This window comes from Myotis daubentonii, chromosome 8 (genome assembly GCF_963259705.1).
Source record: "Myotis daubentonii chromosome 8, mMyoDau2.1, whole genome shotgun sequence".
Classification (NCBI taxonomy): Eukaryota; Metazoa; Chordata; class Mammalia; order Chiroptera; family Vespertilionidae; genus Myotis; species Myotis daubentonii.
In genome coordinates this window covers 83940834-83956484 of record NC_081847.1, presented here as the reverse complement: position 1 = coordinate 83956484, position 15651 = coordinate 83940834, and the positions used below count along the sequence as shown (strand labels likewise).

General features: G+C 41.1%; 1 protein-coding gene across 1 annotated transcript in view; it reads left to right on the top strand.

Moving 5' to 3' along the window:
* SKOR2 (SKI family transcriptional corepressor 2) overlaps nucleotides 1–15651 on the top strand; it is a 39523-nt gene that overhangs the window by 6607 nt on the left and 17265 nt on the right. Inside the window, exons 4-5 of the mRNA XM_059704926.1 lie at nucleotides 9773–9838; nucleotides 10215–10313. Of these exons, the coding sequence (XP_059560909.1) occupies nucleotides 9773–9838; nucleotides 10215–10313 (165 nt within the window). The remainder of the gene's footprint in view (nucleotides 1–9772; nucleotides 9839–10214; nucleotides 10314–15651) is intronic.

Genomic DNA, 15651 nt, shown 5'->3' with positions numbered 1-15651 from the left:
GTTTCCATAGATTTAATGAGAAAATCCAAATTCCACAGTCTGAAATCATCTCTTTTTAGGAACTTTAATTTCCTACATTTCAGTAACAGCGAGCATTCATACCAGTAGTTCTTTTTTAAAATATATTTTTATTGATTTCAGAGAGGAAGGGAGAGGGAGAGAGAGAAACATCAATGAGGAGAGAGAATCATTGATCAGCTGCCTCCTGCATGCCCCCCACTGGGGATGGAGCCTGTAACCCAGGCATATGCCCTTGACTGGAATCAAAACCGGGACCCATCAGTCCATAGGCCGACACTCTATCCACTGAGCCAAACCGGCTTGGGCAGCGTTCATAATTCTTACAAAATTTTTAAGTTAACATTTCAACAAATATGCCTCTCCATTAAAAATCTAGATTTATTTGAACATACTGACTCTTTCACAGAATTACAGCCTCTTCATTTCGTGTATATTAATAGTCTCTGCAGATTTGTTGGAAACTGAATTTCTGTTCTTCATCAGCCTCTGATTTGGATGGCTAGGCTGGTTTCATTTGAAAGCAAGCTCCTCCTGGCCTTGGAAGAGGTTTGGCTCCCCCACACTTAATAAGTTCAGTAAACCCTGAAAAGCCATCAGAACCCCAAAGATGATAGCCAGAGTGGATAAAAAGCACAGAATCTACTGTCGGTTTATATTCAGGCAGAAATCAAAGGCCAAAAGGAAGGAAGTAAACGTATAGTCAGGATCGGTGTTCACATAACATTTCCACAGTGCTTGGAGCTCAGGGCTATACAGTCAATAGTTATGTTGATAATAACACCTAGTCATACTATTGATATATTACTAGTCCCTCCCTCACAATAATTAATTTGATACAAATTCCCAGAGAACGTTGTTGCATATTGATTTTCCACGTTGCAATTTCATTCTCACATTATTCAGGAAAGTATGGAGATAGTAGGTTGTATCGCATTATTATCCTGTATTAGAAGGGAAACGGGTGGGATGTGGAAGAAGAGTTGAAAACATTCTTGAACAAATGTTGAGGTGAAGAATATATTTTGTTAAGTTTGATTTGGAATCTTGGGTCACAAAAACTTCATCCTGTGGTTTCTTTGCTGAGCATGTGCAGATGATGTTGTAAACAGCACAGTGTTAAGGAGTTGGTGTTGCGGTGTGACTTGTGTGCCTTCAGCTGTCCTTGCTGTAGCAGAGATTAGCTGATGGTCTTCACATTGGAATGCACGCTCTAGAAAATCCCAGAGTGGGCACCCAATTGGCCTATGCTTTGGTATTAACATATTTATTTGTGGTCAGACTCCAAACATCCATTCATTTAGCAAAGTGTCAAAAATCTAGATGAGCCACAGATCTTATGAAGACTGTAGTTAACTGATTTGGGATGGTAGCAACAGAATGCTTTATGCAGAATAACCTGCTTATGAATGGAGTGATTCCTCCCCATGTAACAACTGTTAACTTCCGTATATACATGACAGCATTCATTTGTTTACTTACTCAGTCACTCCCAAATATTACAGAATGCCTACTGTGTGCTATGTACTTAGCTGGGCTTGGGGATTCAGAGATAGCATCAACACCAGTCCCTGATCTCAGGTTTCTTCCAAACCAAAGGAGGGGTCAGATCTGCTGTAATGCAGCAGGAATACTGTACTCCTGGTCTACACAAAATACCATCCAAAGAGGTTTATATAACCAAGTGCGCTTTAGCCAATGTTAATTCAATCAGTGTTATTGGAAAATAACAGTATTTTATTTTGGTACATATGCAGTATAACATAAAAGAATGAAATGTCTTTTCAAACTACCTAAGAAGTCAGCTTGCAATTTTTTATTTTTTATATGAAATTTTTCCTCCGATGGCAATCATAGATGTTGTTTATGAAGAAATTCCTAGCACCTTTCTCTAAACAAGTAAGGTTATAGACTTACCTTGAAATGATAGATACTTGCTTTAATTGATCCCTGCTATAAAATCAGTTTCGCAACGATACTTAGTTCCAGTTGATTTTTTTAGTTCATCATCTTAATTAAGTTTAGCCTCTCTGCAACCTTTCAGCCTTATTGGTAACTGTTACTTTTCAGCAATTTCAAAGAGATTACATTTTTAAATGATTTTTTAAAAACCTCCCTGGTAATGGTCATTAACCTTACACACAGCAGATATTGTACTTGTGTATAATTAAAGGGACCAAACATGAAATTTTTTCAGCAGCCCATAGTCCCCAGAAGCCATTAGAACTTTTATCTCTAGGTTTTTTAAAAATTAGACCCATGGCTTAAAGCTAAGCAATATAGATTAGGGAACTGGTGATTTGGGCAAAATGTTACCTATTCAAAAATATAAGTGGCAGCACTTTCTTGCAAACCCAGACTAAGTTTTGCATATCTGTTTTGAATAACTTTGGTGAAATTAAGTGATTTGAAATTGGATGCAGTCAGGTAAGCTGGTGAGGCAGCTCAAAGCTATGGCAGGTCAAGGAAATCACGTAACGTGGCGTCATCCTCATTTCAATCCCCCTCATTGTAGACACACCAGCACCATTGGACTCAGCATGGCTGCACCTTGCTATATATGTAGAAGTTTTAAAATCAATTTGATTTTCACTGGTATGATTCTCTAGTGTACTTAATATGCTATGGATGGGTTTCTGAGAATAGTAAGAAGCAGTTACACTTCTCATGAATATATAGCAGATGAGGCACACTGATTTATTATTCCATTCTATTTTAGAATATGCTTATGATTTTTTTAAAAAAAAAAAACAAGAAAATTTCTATAAAGCACAGACTAGTATATCTGTGTTTTAATTCTCTCACTAGGTGACTTTGGGTACACCCTTTAACTACTTTGTGCCTCAGTTTATCCACCTGTAAAATTTGATAAAACCTCCCACCTCTAAATTACTACTGACATTTTTACGAGCAATGAATTTTGAGGCCTTTTACTATGTGTATATATGTATTCAAAATTAAATAATCTCCACATTTCCAATATCAGTTTCTTTTTATTTATTAAAAATGGTCCTTCTTATGATTTAAAATATTTTATATGGAACTCAAGGAGATGAAGGACGATGAAGAACTCCTCAGGAAAAAAAAAATTAAATGGTGTGAATTGACAACACAAGTTCTAAAACTCAAGAGAATTCTAAATGAACTCACAATTCACTAATCAAAGATATTTGATATACTGATTCAAGAAGCAATGCATTTGCAACTCACAATAAATTTTGGTCATGAACTGTAAAACTTACTTCTTAATTTACTATAACCCTGCCAGTACTAACCTTGCTCCTGCTCCCCTTTTTCGCTAATGGAGTTAATATTTAGTTAGTGCATTCTCTAACGTACCTTCCCCAGTGATACTGTGTGTGTGTGTTTTCCCCCCTCTTCTGTTCTCTGACCTCAGCAAAGTGCCAGATGTCAAGGGGAAGAGTCGAATGTACAATTTAACACCAAGAAGTTAGCAGAAGTCCATATCTCACTGATAGAGAAGGAAATTATTTAACCTTTCTTTCTGGGTGATTGACTTTTTTAAAATGCTTTAATCCAAAGGGTTCTTAAAAACCTCTCTAAAGTGTATGTGATGCTGAATTTTGGTTACTGTGAAATGTCCCAGCTATACTAACTGTAGATTAACTTTGACCCCACCCAAATGATAAGATAGATTTTTAGGGGAAGAGAAAATAAAAATTCCAGAAAATCTAATAAATTAAGGCCAGGTTATAAAACTAAAATTCATAGTTTATTTAGGAATTAAACATTCTAAATAGAGGCCAGGCCCTGTGCCCAGGCTGTTGGAAGGGGAGATGGCAGAACCTCAGCCCAGCCCTGAGGGCATGCCAATGCATTGGGGACTGTGGGCAGAGACGGGAGCCTGACTAGCAGATCATGTAGGGCCTGCTTGCCTCACCAGAGCACATGAGTCCCCACCGTCTATGGAAGCATCTGGATGTTCGACTGAAAGTTTTTATTCTGCATCCCAATGTTAGAGTACATGTGTATCTCATCTATAGACACAGTCCCAAAACAAAATAGCTTCATTGACTAAATTTACCCTTGAGTGTACAATTAAATAACACACTCTCTTTCTAGAAAAGGAAATGTTTTCTCCAAATGTTTCATCAAGTGTGGACGACACTTGTCCTGGCGGAACATAGAGGACCTTTCAGTGATAAGCAATCTGCTAGCCTCCAGGGCAGCGCCTCTGGATGCTGGTTGTAAGTCAAGAGAGAAGTTAATAGGGAAACAGCCAAGACAAGGAGTAGGAGACCAAGTGGGGCTAAAAGGAGAAGGAAGGAGAGAGAATGTATTTTCACAGAAAGGATGGATGAATGCCAAAGTTTATGCTTTTCATCCTGTACACATCCAGGGAACAATATTTAAATGATCTTATGTATTGAATTCGAGTTTAGCTTGAGAACAGGACTGTCCATTTAATCAGCTCTTCCTCCTGTCCCATGACCACCAAGAGAACATCTGACCTATTCGTTTGGCTCTTAAAATTAAATGAGCTCTAAAAATGCCAGGTATTGTCCTGGCCGGTTTGGCTCGGTGGATAGAGCGTATGCCTGCGGACTCAAGGGTCCCAGGGTTCGATTCTGGTCAGAGGCATGTACCTTGGTTGCGGGCACATCCCTGGTGGGGAGTGTGCGGGAGGCAGCTGATCGATGTTTCTGGCTCTCTATCCCTCTCCCTTCCTCTCTGTAAAAAATCAATGAAATATATATATATTTTTTAAAGGGAAATAAATAAATAAATAAATAAATAAATAAAAAATGCCAGGTATTTTCTTCTGGTGGAAGCAACAACAGACATATACATTAATATTTCCATGTCTTGGTTAAAATGCAGTGCTGCGGTTTTATCTCTGAAAGAAATTTTAAAATGTCAAATAGGCATAAAACGTGAAACATCACACACTTCCCCAGTAAACTGAAAATAGACGATAAGCCTTAGAATATACAAATGGGTCAAAGTGTGCTTTTTCATTTCTAGGAATGAGTTAGTCCTTAAAGACCCCTTATGACTATTGAGGATTTGTTATAGCATTCATGTGTATTCCTTTCACAAACCCGATTGAATTAAGTGCAAACGGTATTTGTTGAAAGTATCTGTACTCCTGCCTGGGGTAGAGGTGATGGAGGTTACCTGTAGGGCAGGATCATCCTGGCCTGAGAAAGCAGGTTTTCTCGCTGGGGAAGACTAGACTTGCATCTGATGTAACATACCAGGCTCTTGGGTACAAAGTGGCCCAGTAAAGACAATCAGCACCTAGAAATTCAACCAGGGAAGGAATGGATCTGCAGCATTTGCAGAAGCTGGAAAAGGCTTTATGGAAGCAGAGACTGGAGTGGCATTGGGAGGATTGGGGGAGACGGGTCTGGGAACCGTAGGCAAGAGAAACAATGTAAGGTAGAACCAGCAAGTACAAGAAATAAAGGCCCAACTAGAATAAAGGGTTTGTGTTTGATGATAGAAAAAGCTCAGCTCAGCCCATGGGACAAGGTTCAGAGAAAACCTGACGGCTCAGAAGGAAGAATTTAGAGTGGATTCTGTGGTGTCAACCATGGGAGCCATTGCAGGTTCTTCAGCAGAGCTGTGCCACAATTTTTAAGAGAAAGTAATTACTCTTCTGCTTTGAAAAGTGGTGCTGATGAATCTATTGGCTGTCTTGTTTATTGTTTTTGTGTCTCCCTTTATTTTTTAAAAATGTGTTTTTATTGATTTTTAGAGAGAGAGGAAGGGAGAGGGATAGAGAGATAAAAAAACATCAATGAGAGAGGAATATCATTGACCAGCTGCCTCCTGCATGCCCCCTTCTGGTGACTGAACTCACAACCTGAGCATGTGCCATGACCAGGAATCGAACCGGTGACGTCTTGGTGCCTGGGTAGATGCTCAACCACTAAGCAACACTGTCCAGGCTTTTTTTCTCCCTTTATTTTTTTTTATATAGTTTATTGATTTTTTTACAGAGAGGAAGGGAGAGGGATAAAGAGTTAGAAACATTGATGAGAGAGAAACATCGATCAGCTGCCTCCTGCACACACCCTACTGGGGATGTGCCCGCAACCAAGGTACGTGCCCTTGACCAGAATCGAACCTGGGACCCTTCAGTCCTCAGGCCGACGCTCTATCCACTGAGCCAAACCAGTCAGGGCTTTTTCTCCCTTTAGATACTTCAGTCTCTTCATCTGATATTTACTGCTCATGGCTACTTCAGTGCGGCATTTTCTCACATCCATCCCTCTTGTACTTCCATTTTCTGATGGCTGCGTGAGGGCAGAATGAAGGGTGGGGGGGAACATTCACCTGGAATGTGGGACCACCTGGTGCTGGGGAGACCAGGGAAGCAGGAACCACGTGACTCCTGGTCCTCTGGCCTCTACGGCTCTTGGCAGAGATGCAATTTCTCTGACGTGACATGTCGCTGCCTCTCCCCTCGGGGCGAGCAGGACTGACAGGCAGTGATGCCCGTCCCATTGAAGAATGTGCCCTTGTGGAGTGCTGGTGCCCACGGAGCCCTGAGGAGCAGCACTGGTCACCTCCATGCGCAGGTGCATCTTATGCCATAAGTACCCATTGCTCTCCGACTGTGCGCCACCCAACTGTGTTCTTTCACGGTCTGACGTGAAATATATCTTAAGACCTGCTTCTAAGAACGATGTTCCTTCACGCTGTAATTTTCTCTCCCATAACTCTACACAATTAAGATCACTAAGACCCTCCAACCCTGCCTTTGGTAACTTTTAAAAGGGGGAATATAGTGGGAAGAAAAGAAAGCATTTTATTTTGGGATGTTTCCAAAGCCATTCATTAATTTTGGAAAAGTAAAATGCACTTAACCTGATGGAATATTTATAAAAATTGGAAGCTCACTGTCAACTAAATCTCATTTATTTAATCTAGTATTAGACTGCCTTTTTTTGTTAACCAGATGGAAAACATTAGCAGTAATAGTGAACAAACATATCCCGGCTCCCAGCGGTCATTTTTAACCACCATTAACAATCTGGTTTTTACAGATTAGTAATATGCAAAAGGCAGTGGTCCAGATACACAAAAGGCAGCTGAAGCGTCTGTGCGCCTTACTTACTAGCATTGAACTATTTTTAAAAACCCTTTGTATGTGAAACATTCGATCTAAGCTCAAAATTGGCAGATTTTACCCAGAAGTTGGAATATGATATCTCTTTGAAATAGACACGGATGTAAAATATTAATAAACCCTCCACAAAGCTGATGAAAAGAAAGGCTTATTATTAATGTCATCAGTAGATTTGCCTGTGGTTCACATAGTTTCCATTTACTAGCCATTTGTTTAATGGTTTCATACCTATGTAAGCCTCCTAATTGTGAAGTAGAAAAGAAGTGCATTTTAACACGTCATATTTTAACTTTTAAATTTAATTACCTAATTGAAATGTAATACAAAATAAACAGCTCACAAAATACGCTATTGGAGGAAAAAGAATCTGGTGTAAAATGTGAGAAGGACTTGACTTCTAGGGTTGCCTGTTCAGAAACAAACTATCTCATTTAAACCGCGTGTTGAGTGTTGCAGGGTTTTATTATGCCCTGTAAACGGATGCAGAGGTCTGTGCATTCTTGTTTCTCCTCTTGTTTAGACTCAAGATTGAGTATGAACCGTCTGTTTGCCTAGAGCAAACATAGTCAAAACTGCACGTATTATGCACTTATCTTCCTTTCAAAATACCGTTACACCTGGTTTACGTATTTATGATTTGCTATCCACCTTCATGTTACTCTTGTTTTAGACACTAGTATTTTATAGGAATTGCATTGAGGTCTATTTTTAGAATGCTTCACAGAAATTTCCTCATGTTTTGTTATATGGAGAAGAAAGCCAAAGTTTGAACATTCAGAAGCCTATAGAGAGAGGCCATGTCGAAGATGAGAGTGGGAATGAGATTGTGCAAGTATGCTCTAGCTACTAGAGAAAATGCCCGCGTTACGGAACTCGTGGTTGCCAACGATATTCTTGTCCTACTGATGGGGAGCAGGAAACACCTTCTCATAACTATGTAGGGGTGTAAGAATATTTACATAGATATGTTTACATATATTTATTTACATACACACACCTATACGCATACACACATACCTGCCCACACATACTCCCAACAGTCTTCAGGTGGACTGCAGCATCGCCATTTATAAGATCCTGCTAAGGGTTTCCCGTCTGTCCTGGTACTGACCTGTCTCCCTGCCACTTTGGGGAGAAATTCTGTGTCCCTCCTTGTAGGAATCTTTACCTTGACAGTGAAATCTCCCAGTGTTCCTACAAGTGCCCAGGGCCGTTACATTCCATTTCTTGCTGAGGAAGGGAAATGAGTAAGTAGTGAGGAGAGAATTGAAATGATGCATTCTAGCCCGGGTTATAATTTAAAATTCACAACCTCCCGAGGTTCCTTTCAGTGACAACTGAAAACACTTTATTGAATACCTGCTACATGTGCAGCCCTGTGCTAGGCACTGGCCGTGCAGGAAAGACAGAGCCCTACCTCCAAGTAGCACGCCATCTAGTGGGTGAATTAGGCAAGTAAGTGAACAGCTTCCAGGGACACAGAGGAGGCGAACTAGGGGGACAAAAATCCATGAAACTTCAGAGTACTTTTGTCTGTACTCACCTCTTTGGAAAGCATATCACATTTTATTTTATTTTTTAAAAAATATGTTTTATTGATTTTTTTACAGAGAGGAAGAGTTAGAAACATCGATGAGAGAGAAACATCTATCAGCTGCCTCCTGCACACCCCCTACCGGGGATGTGCCCGCAACCAGGGTACATGCCCTTAACCGGAATAGAACCTGGGACCTTTCAGTCCGCAGGCCAACGCTCTATCCACTGAGCCAAGCCAGTCAGGGCTCATATCACATTTTATATATAGTTGCAGGTAGCTGATTGAAATTTGAGAAAAAAAAATTCTGGTTAGCTGAATGATTTAGTTTATTTATAATTTCTGGATTGTATAGACTGAATTTATGAATGTAGATAAATACATTTTCTTTATCTTGCCTTCATTCTGGTTGGCATTTAAGCAAAATCGGTAAGAAAAACAAGCTAACCGTTACCCACAACATAGTCTTTATTGGTTAAAGGCAAGTAGTTAAGACATTATCAGCAAGCATGTGACTAATACAAAGTAATATAAGATAACTAGTCTCTGTTTTAGGTTGATTAAAAAAAACAAAACCTATCACTTATTAGGAAATTGTTCCAGGCTTGTAAATTCTCTCTAGGACAACTGAAGCCTCCTCCCACTGCCTTTTCACTGTCCCAAACGCTGGCGGCTCCAGACGGCAGGCGGCTTCCGCTTCCACGGTCTGGGGGCCTTCCAATGTCAGCAGACCTCTTCACGCTTCTGAGGGGAGAGGGACTCTGACCAGACTTCTTCCAGAAATGTTGACTGCTCAACCGCCTCTCTTGCCCGTTCTAACAGTTACCTTCGTTGTAAAGGAGGGGTTGTACCGGTGCAGGGAGAGGGGCTAACTCAGGGATCTCCTTTCCCGGAGCTGCCAGCACAGGCCACATAGGCTGTGCCCTCATTCTCTCTCGCTCCCCCCCTGCTTCTGGGGAATTGAACGTGAGCAAATGAGGACATTTGGTTCTGAGGACTTCCAGTTTCAACTCATAGTAAATAATAAGCTCTTTTGTAGACACTGAAACAAAATGAAGAGAAGAACGTTCAGAAAATAGCCCATACAAAGCTAATATTTTTCTCCTTTTTTTTTTTTAAAGGTGAACACACTCAAGAAACAAATTCACCTCATTCTCTCAAAAAGGATGTAGAAAATATGGGGAAAGGTAAAGAAAAGTTTTAATTCTGTGGAACTTCGCTTTAAAAGACTTATAGAGATAATAGGAGGATATTTTTGTTCTGCGCCGTATTTTAAGCTTGACAAGCAACATATGAATAATATATGGACCATTGGGTGGATATAATTGAGATTAATGCATACATATCAATCAATACATGACACTGTAATATAATACTTTAAAATAATATATTACATTGATTTATATTCATGGATTTCTGCACAAAATCTATCCTATGTCTATGCAACACTTTTTAAACTGGTAAAATATTTCGTCTTCTAATAATAAATTGCCATATATAACAGTTCTCTGGAGAGTTATTTATAAAGATTAGTAAAATGACTCTTCCTTTTTTCTTTATTAGAAGAACTTCAGAAGGTTTTATTTGAACAAATAGATTTACGGAGACGACTGGAACAAGAATTCCAAGTGTTAAAAGGAAATACATCTTTCCCAGTATTCAGTAAGAAATCACTTTTATTTCATTGCATTATGAAATTTGATGACATTCCTATTATTAGGCTAAAGAATATGCTTCTGAGGATTAGGTGACTGTGTAAGTGCTGCTCAGTCTTCCTGTGATCTCCGTGTAAATATTAGGAAAATTTAGTCTCTTATTTATGCTTTGAGTCAGCTCACAGATGAAATTTCAGAGAAGAACGTTTGGTATTTATTGCAGCAATGTATGTGTATCTGTATGTATGTATTGTGTATATTTAAAATATGTATGCAAACATACCATTAAATGTGTAGATATATTTAAATATTCAGAAATATTTAGGATGTATTTATTTTTAAAATATATTTTATTGATTTCAGAGAGGAAGGGTAAGGGAGAGAGAGATAGAAACATCAATGATGAGAGAGAATCATTGATCGGCTGCCTCCTGCATGCCCCACACTGGGCATGTGCCCTGACTGGGATTCGAACTGTGACCTCCTGGTTCATAGGTCAACACTCAGCCAATGAGCCACACCAGCTGGGCTAGGCTGTATATTTTTTTTTAAAGAATTACTCAGGTATTTTTATTCCCTAAGATAGAAAAAACAAAAGAACAATTAATTCATATTCTCAGATTGTGCTGGCTGGAGAGCTGCTTGGTGCTTGAAATACGCATATATATGAAGATTTAAAATTTATCAATTCAATGTACACATGTTTGTTTTGTTGATTGAAATTAGTATAATTTTAGTAGTTTTGGATTCTCCATATTTAATGTAAAAATTCCATTTCAACTTTGATGGCAGGAGATACTTTAGTATAAACGCTATTGGTTGCGCTGCCAGAATCCTGGAATTTCAGACTTTATGTAGGTGTCCAGATTTCTAAAATCCACCAGCCCCAGTCTGGGTCACATTTTGACAAACACATTAACAGTAGTATTTTTTTGAAAAGCTTTTGGAGTTTTACTTACTCATAGTCCTCTCTCCAGAGAAAGTGGGAAATAAAATAGCATGTGAACATATATTTTAAATTCTATAAGTTTATATTAATTTTTCTGAGATACTTTTTTAGAATGTTAGCATGTCCCTTGTTTATTAACCTGGGCATCACAAAACATATATTGGCAATTCCTGTGCTAGAGCCCAAGACCAGCATGTGGAAGATTTTCCAGGAATTGTGACTATTTTAATAATATCAGCAGGAAGGTCTGCGTTCACCAGGGCCTCTCCAATGTACTCGTCCGCACAATTGAAAGTCGTGTCTTCTCAGGTAGCAGGTTTGAATGGGGCTAGGTTCCTGGTAACATGTCAAACTGAGTTCCACCAGAACACTTAGCGCAGTAAAAGCAAGGGGACGCATGAAGGAAGAGAGCTCTGACCGCAGGAGTAACAGGGTGTGCCGAGTGAGTGATCTCTTAGTGCCCTGGAGGGAGGCGTGGAGCGCACAGTACTCCCGTATTTTGAACTTGCTGAGGCTTAAAATAAGATCTACTGGAGAGGGATGGTCAACAGCCTTGATAGGGTATTAGGAACATCATGACATTTGGAGCTTCGAGAAAAAGAGAAATGTATTAAAAAATCTTTGAAACCTTAAAAAGCAGATGCTTTCAAAGGATCTAGAGTTCTCTCATTTCTAAAACTATATCTTAAGAAAGACTGCAAGGTTCCTTACAGAATTGAGCAAACATTGAATGATTAGTTTCCCCTATAAGCTGATGTTTATCTAATTGTCAGGTTTTCGGATCCCAGCTTTTAGATCCAGCAGAGCCGATTGGAATCCCTAAAGCAGGGGTCCTCAAACTTTTTAAACAGGGGGCCAGTTCACTGTCCCTCAGACCGTTGGAGGGCCGGACTATAGTTTAAAAAAAAAAACTATGAACAAATTCCTATGCACACTGCACATATCTTATTTTGAAGTAAAAATACAAAACGGGAACAAATACAATATTTGTATTTGCATGTGGCCCGCGGGCCGTAGTTTGAGGACCCCTGCCCTAAAGCATCCCCCTGCCTTCCTTGAAGCCAGTGTAGCCATGATTGATTCCATTAATAAAAGCTAATGAATCATTGGCACAAATTAATTTATAATCATTTATAAGTTTTCTTTATTAACTGCTCTACTATATACAACATGTACATGTTTCTTTTTTTTAAGTTAGAATGTTATAGTACAACTGGCCAGTTTTGACTCAGCCTTTTGATCTGAATTAAAATGAATCCTCTGTGATTACCACACATATAAAACACTTCAATTAAACAACAACAAAAAATTTCTCCACTTTTTTATCTGCAGTGTATTCCACTGACCAAGGAAGTGGTGTGTGCGTGCCCACGTTTGAATAATGCGTGGTCTAGACACACCGCAAAGAGGCAGTTAATTTCACACCAGTGAAACAGCAAATGCACGTTGTGTGCTTGTTAGCTACACACGAGAGGCCTTGAGGCTGGTGGGCGGATTTAGATTCACTCAGATGGAAAGGGGAAGAGGGAACTTCGTAAAGCCGTCTGTATCAGAAGGAAGCCTGGAGTTTTGCAGAGCTTTTTACTAGGAGGTGGGCAGACACTCATAGTCACAACCCCTAAAACTCAGTTCACTTAGAACACGGGACTCGGCTAAGCTACCGCACGTGACAGGTAGGAACCCAGGCTCAAAAATCGACCCGACCCGAGTTCAGCTATGCTGGCTTCACAAAGGGGCTCTGCCACTTCCTAGTTATAGGACCCTGGACCCTGTAAAATGGGACCAATAATTCCTGTCTCATAGGAAGATGAAAGGGTAAATGAGGGGGTCCGTGAAGGGCTGTGCACGTCCCTGGTGCTCAGCAATGTCAGCTGCGATGACTAAGCAGGAGGAGGAAGAGATTATTAGCACTGAGCTCTAGAAAAGCAATCCTATAAAATAAAAGGCTAATATGCAAATAGACCAAATGGCAGAACAACCAGGACAACCGAACAACCGGTCGCTATGAAGTGTGCTAACCACCAGGGGGCGTGCACAGAACATGGCAAGTGTCAGCCACAGCGGGATGGTGGAGCAGGTGAGTGGGAGCACCAGACCAAGGCAGGGTGCCAGTCGCTGTCATCGGGGCAAGCCTCTGGTGGTTACTGAAAATTCTTTGCCCCTGTGCGCCACGGTCCCACCCGGTGCTCACACCTGCTGCCGGCGCCAGCCCCGCTCACACCTGCTGCTCACACCCACTGCAGGCACCTGGTGCTGGGTGCCAGCAGTGGGTGTGAGCAGCGACTCCAGCACCGGCTGCAGGTGCAAGCGGGGCTGGCACCGTCAGCACATGGGAGTGGTGGCCGTGGGAGCGGGGCTGCCGGCAGAGAGGGGACCGGGGCCGTGGCAGGAGGGGCTGGATGGGGATGCGGAGGATGGGTCGAGACCCACCCCTGTGCCCACCAAAGCCTCGCGGCCCACAGTTCCTTTCAAGGTGCACGAATTCGTGCACTGGGCCCCTAGTTCTAGAATAAGTTTCTGAGTTTCTCTTGGGATCCTTGTTGTGGTTCTGAGGGTTAATGAGGACCAGGGGAATAAATAAAGGTGAGGATAAAGATTAGAGGAAGGAGGAAGAGGAGGAGGTAGTGGAAGACCAGGTAGAGGAAGAAGAGAAAGGGGAAGAGGAGGAGAAAGCATCTCTATATTGGGAGGGGGGTCAGAAATTGAGAGGAGGAGGAACAAGCAAGTCTCTCACTTGCTGGGATGGAGCTTCCAGAGCTGCTCTCCATAAATACTCTGCAAAACCCTGATGGGGAAATACAGGGAGGAAGCCTGGGCTCAAGCAGCAGGGCCAGGCATGCATTTCAGAGCAGAGGAGCGCAGTGAGTAACCTTGGCGACTGAGAAACCTTAGGCTATCGCCTAAGCCCTTTCAACTGTAACACGGTGCTAACACCTACCTCAGGGAGCTGCTGAAAGGATTACTTGAGTCAAATATACAAAGTGTTGAGCACAGTGACTGCTCCATGGTGATGTGAGTTGTTGCCACCATAGTCCACTTGAAAGTTTGATATTTAGATGCTGCAGGGACTTGATAGTAAACCAGCTGATATGAGAAGCCAGGACTTCTCGAGATTTATTGGGCTGTAGTTATCGAGAGTGGAACAGGCAGTGAAACTTGATTTGATACTAGACAATGCATTTCACTGACAAACTGGGTAAGACATGAGCAAGAGAGAGGGCAGGCATTGTAAGGAGAGATGGGAGAAATGTAATCTAGAATTGGGTGGAAATGTGGAAATCCGTGTTTGGAGGAAATGGATGAGGAAGAGTTCACCTTTATCAAGGTCACTTTGTGATGACAATAGGACAGTTGGTCAAACGTCCTGCAAAGACAGTTGCATTTAGTTGGACGGGAGTCAATGATTAGAGACCCTGTCCCCACCATGCCACCATTCCCTCTCCCTCCTCCTCCCCCCTCCCCCCCATCCCCAGTGACTGGTCAGATCGTGTTTGCGGCTCTAAATCCCGAAGTCATTTTTGCCAGCACACTGTGTGCACCTTCCCTAGCAAACTTGTCTTTTCTCTCTTCCTTCTCCTATACCAGCATAGACCAAAAGTCTCAATCGTTTGAAAGCAGTGATAACAAAATGAAGACAATGGAAACCAGTGTGTTAAAACAATTTTAAAAATTAAATAATTTTAAAAATGTATTAAAACTACTCTGATACTATAATGATAGCTACATGTCATCATACGTTTGTCCACAATGTTGTTGTGAGCCCGTAGCTTGACGAGTAGGATCTACCTGGTAAACCATATGTACTGTGTTGGTCTTTCTATTTCTGGTCCCAGAAATGTAGGCTGGATACTTTTTATTATTGTTTGGAAAACGCTTTGGCCTTTCAAATGGACATCTTAACAGAGCACAGCCCTTGCCCCTGTGCAGGCTGGCAGGCTGTGCTTCCGTGCTTTTTCTCTGTTCCCTCCTTTTATCCTATGTTTCCCAAAATAGTTGTGTTTTAAGTGATTCTCATTAGAGACATTGGCCTAATGATTTTTTTTATCCTCAGTTAAACTGTGCCCCTTCACTCCCCAAGGGAGTGAAGCTTCTCCCGTAACCATTGCATGGCACCACATACTTACCTATAGAACAGTACCTTTCACATTAAATTCAGGGGTGAAATTAGGGATTGGGTCTTTTAAAAAAATAAATTATAAAAGGCAAGACTCTGGAAACAATTAAAAGATCAGTGGTTGCCAGGAGTCCGGTGGAGAAAAGGGATGAGTAGGCAGAGCACAGAGGATTTCAGGACAGTAAAACTACAGTGGGGCCTTGACTTATGAGTGTCCCAACTAACGAGTTTTTCGAGATACGAAAATCAGTCTCTCGGCTGATTTTTTGCTTTGAGTTGCGA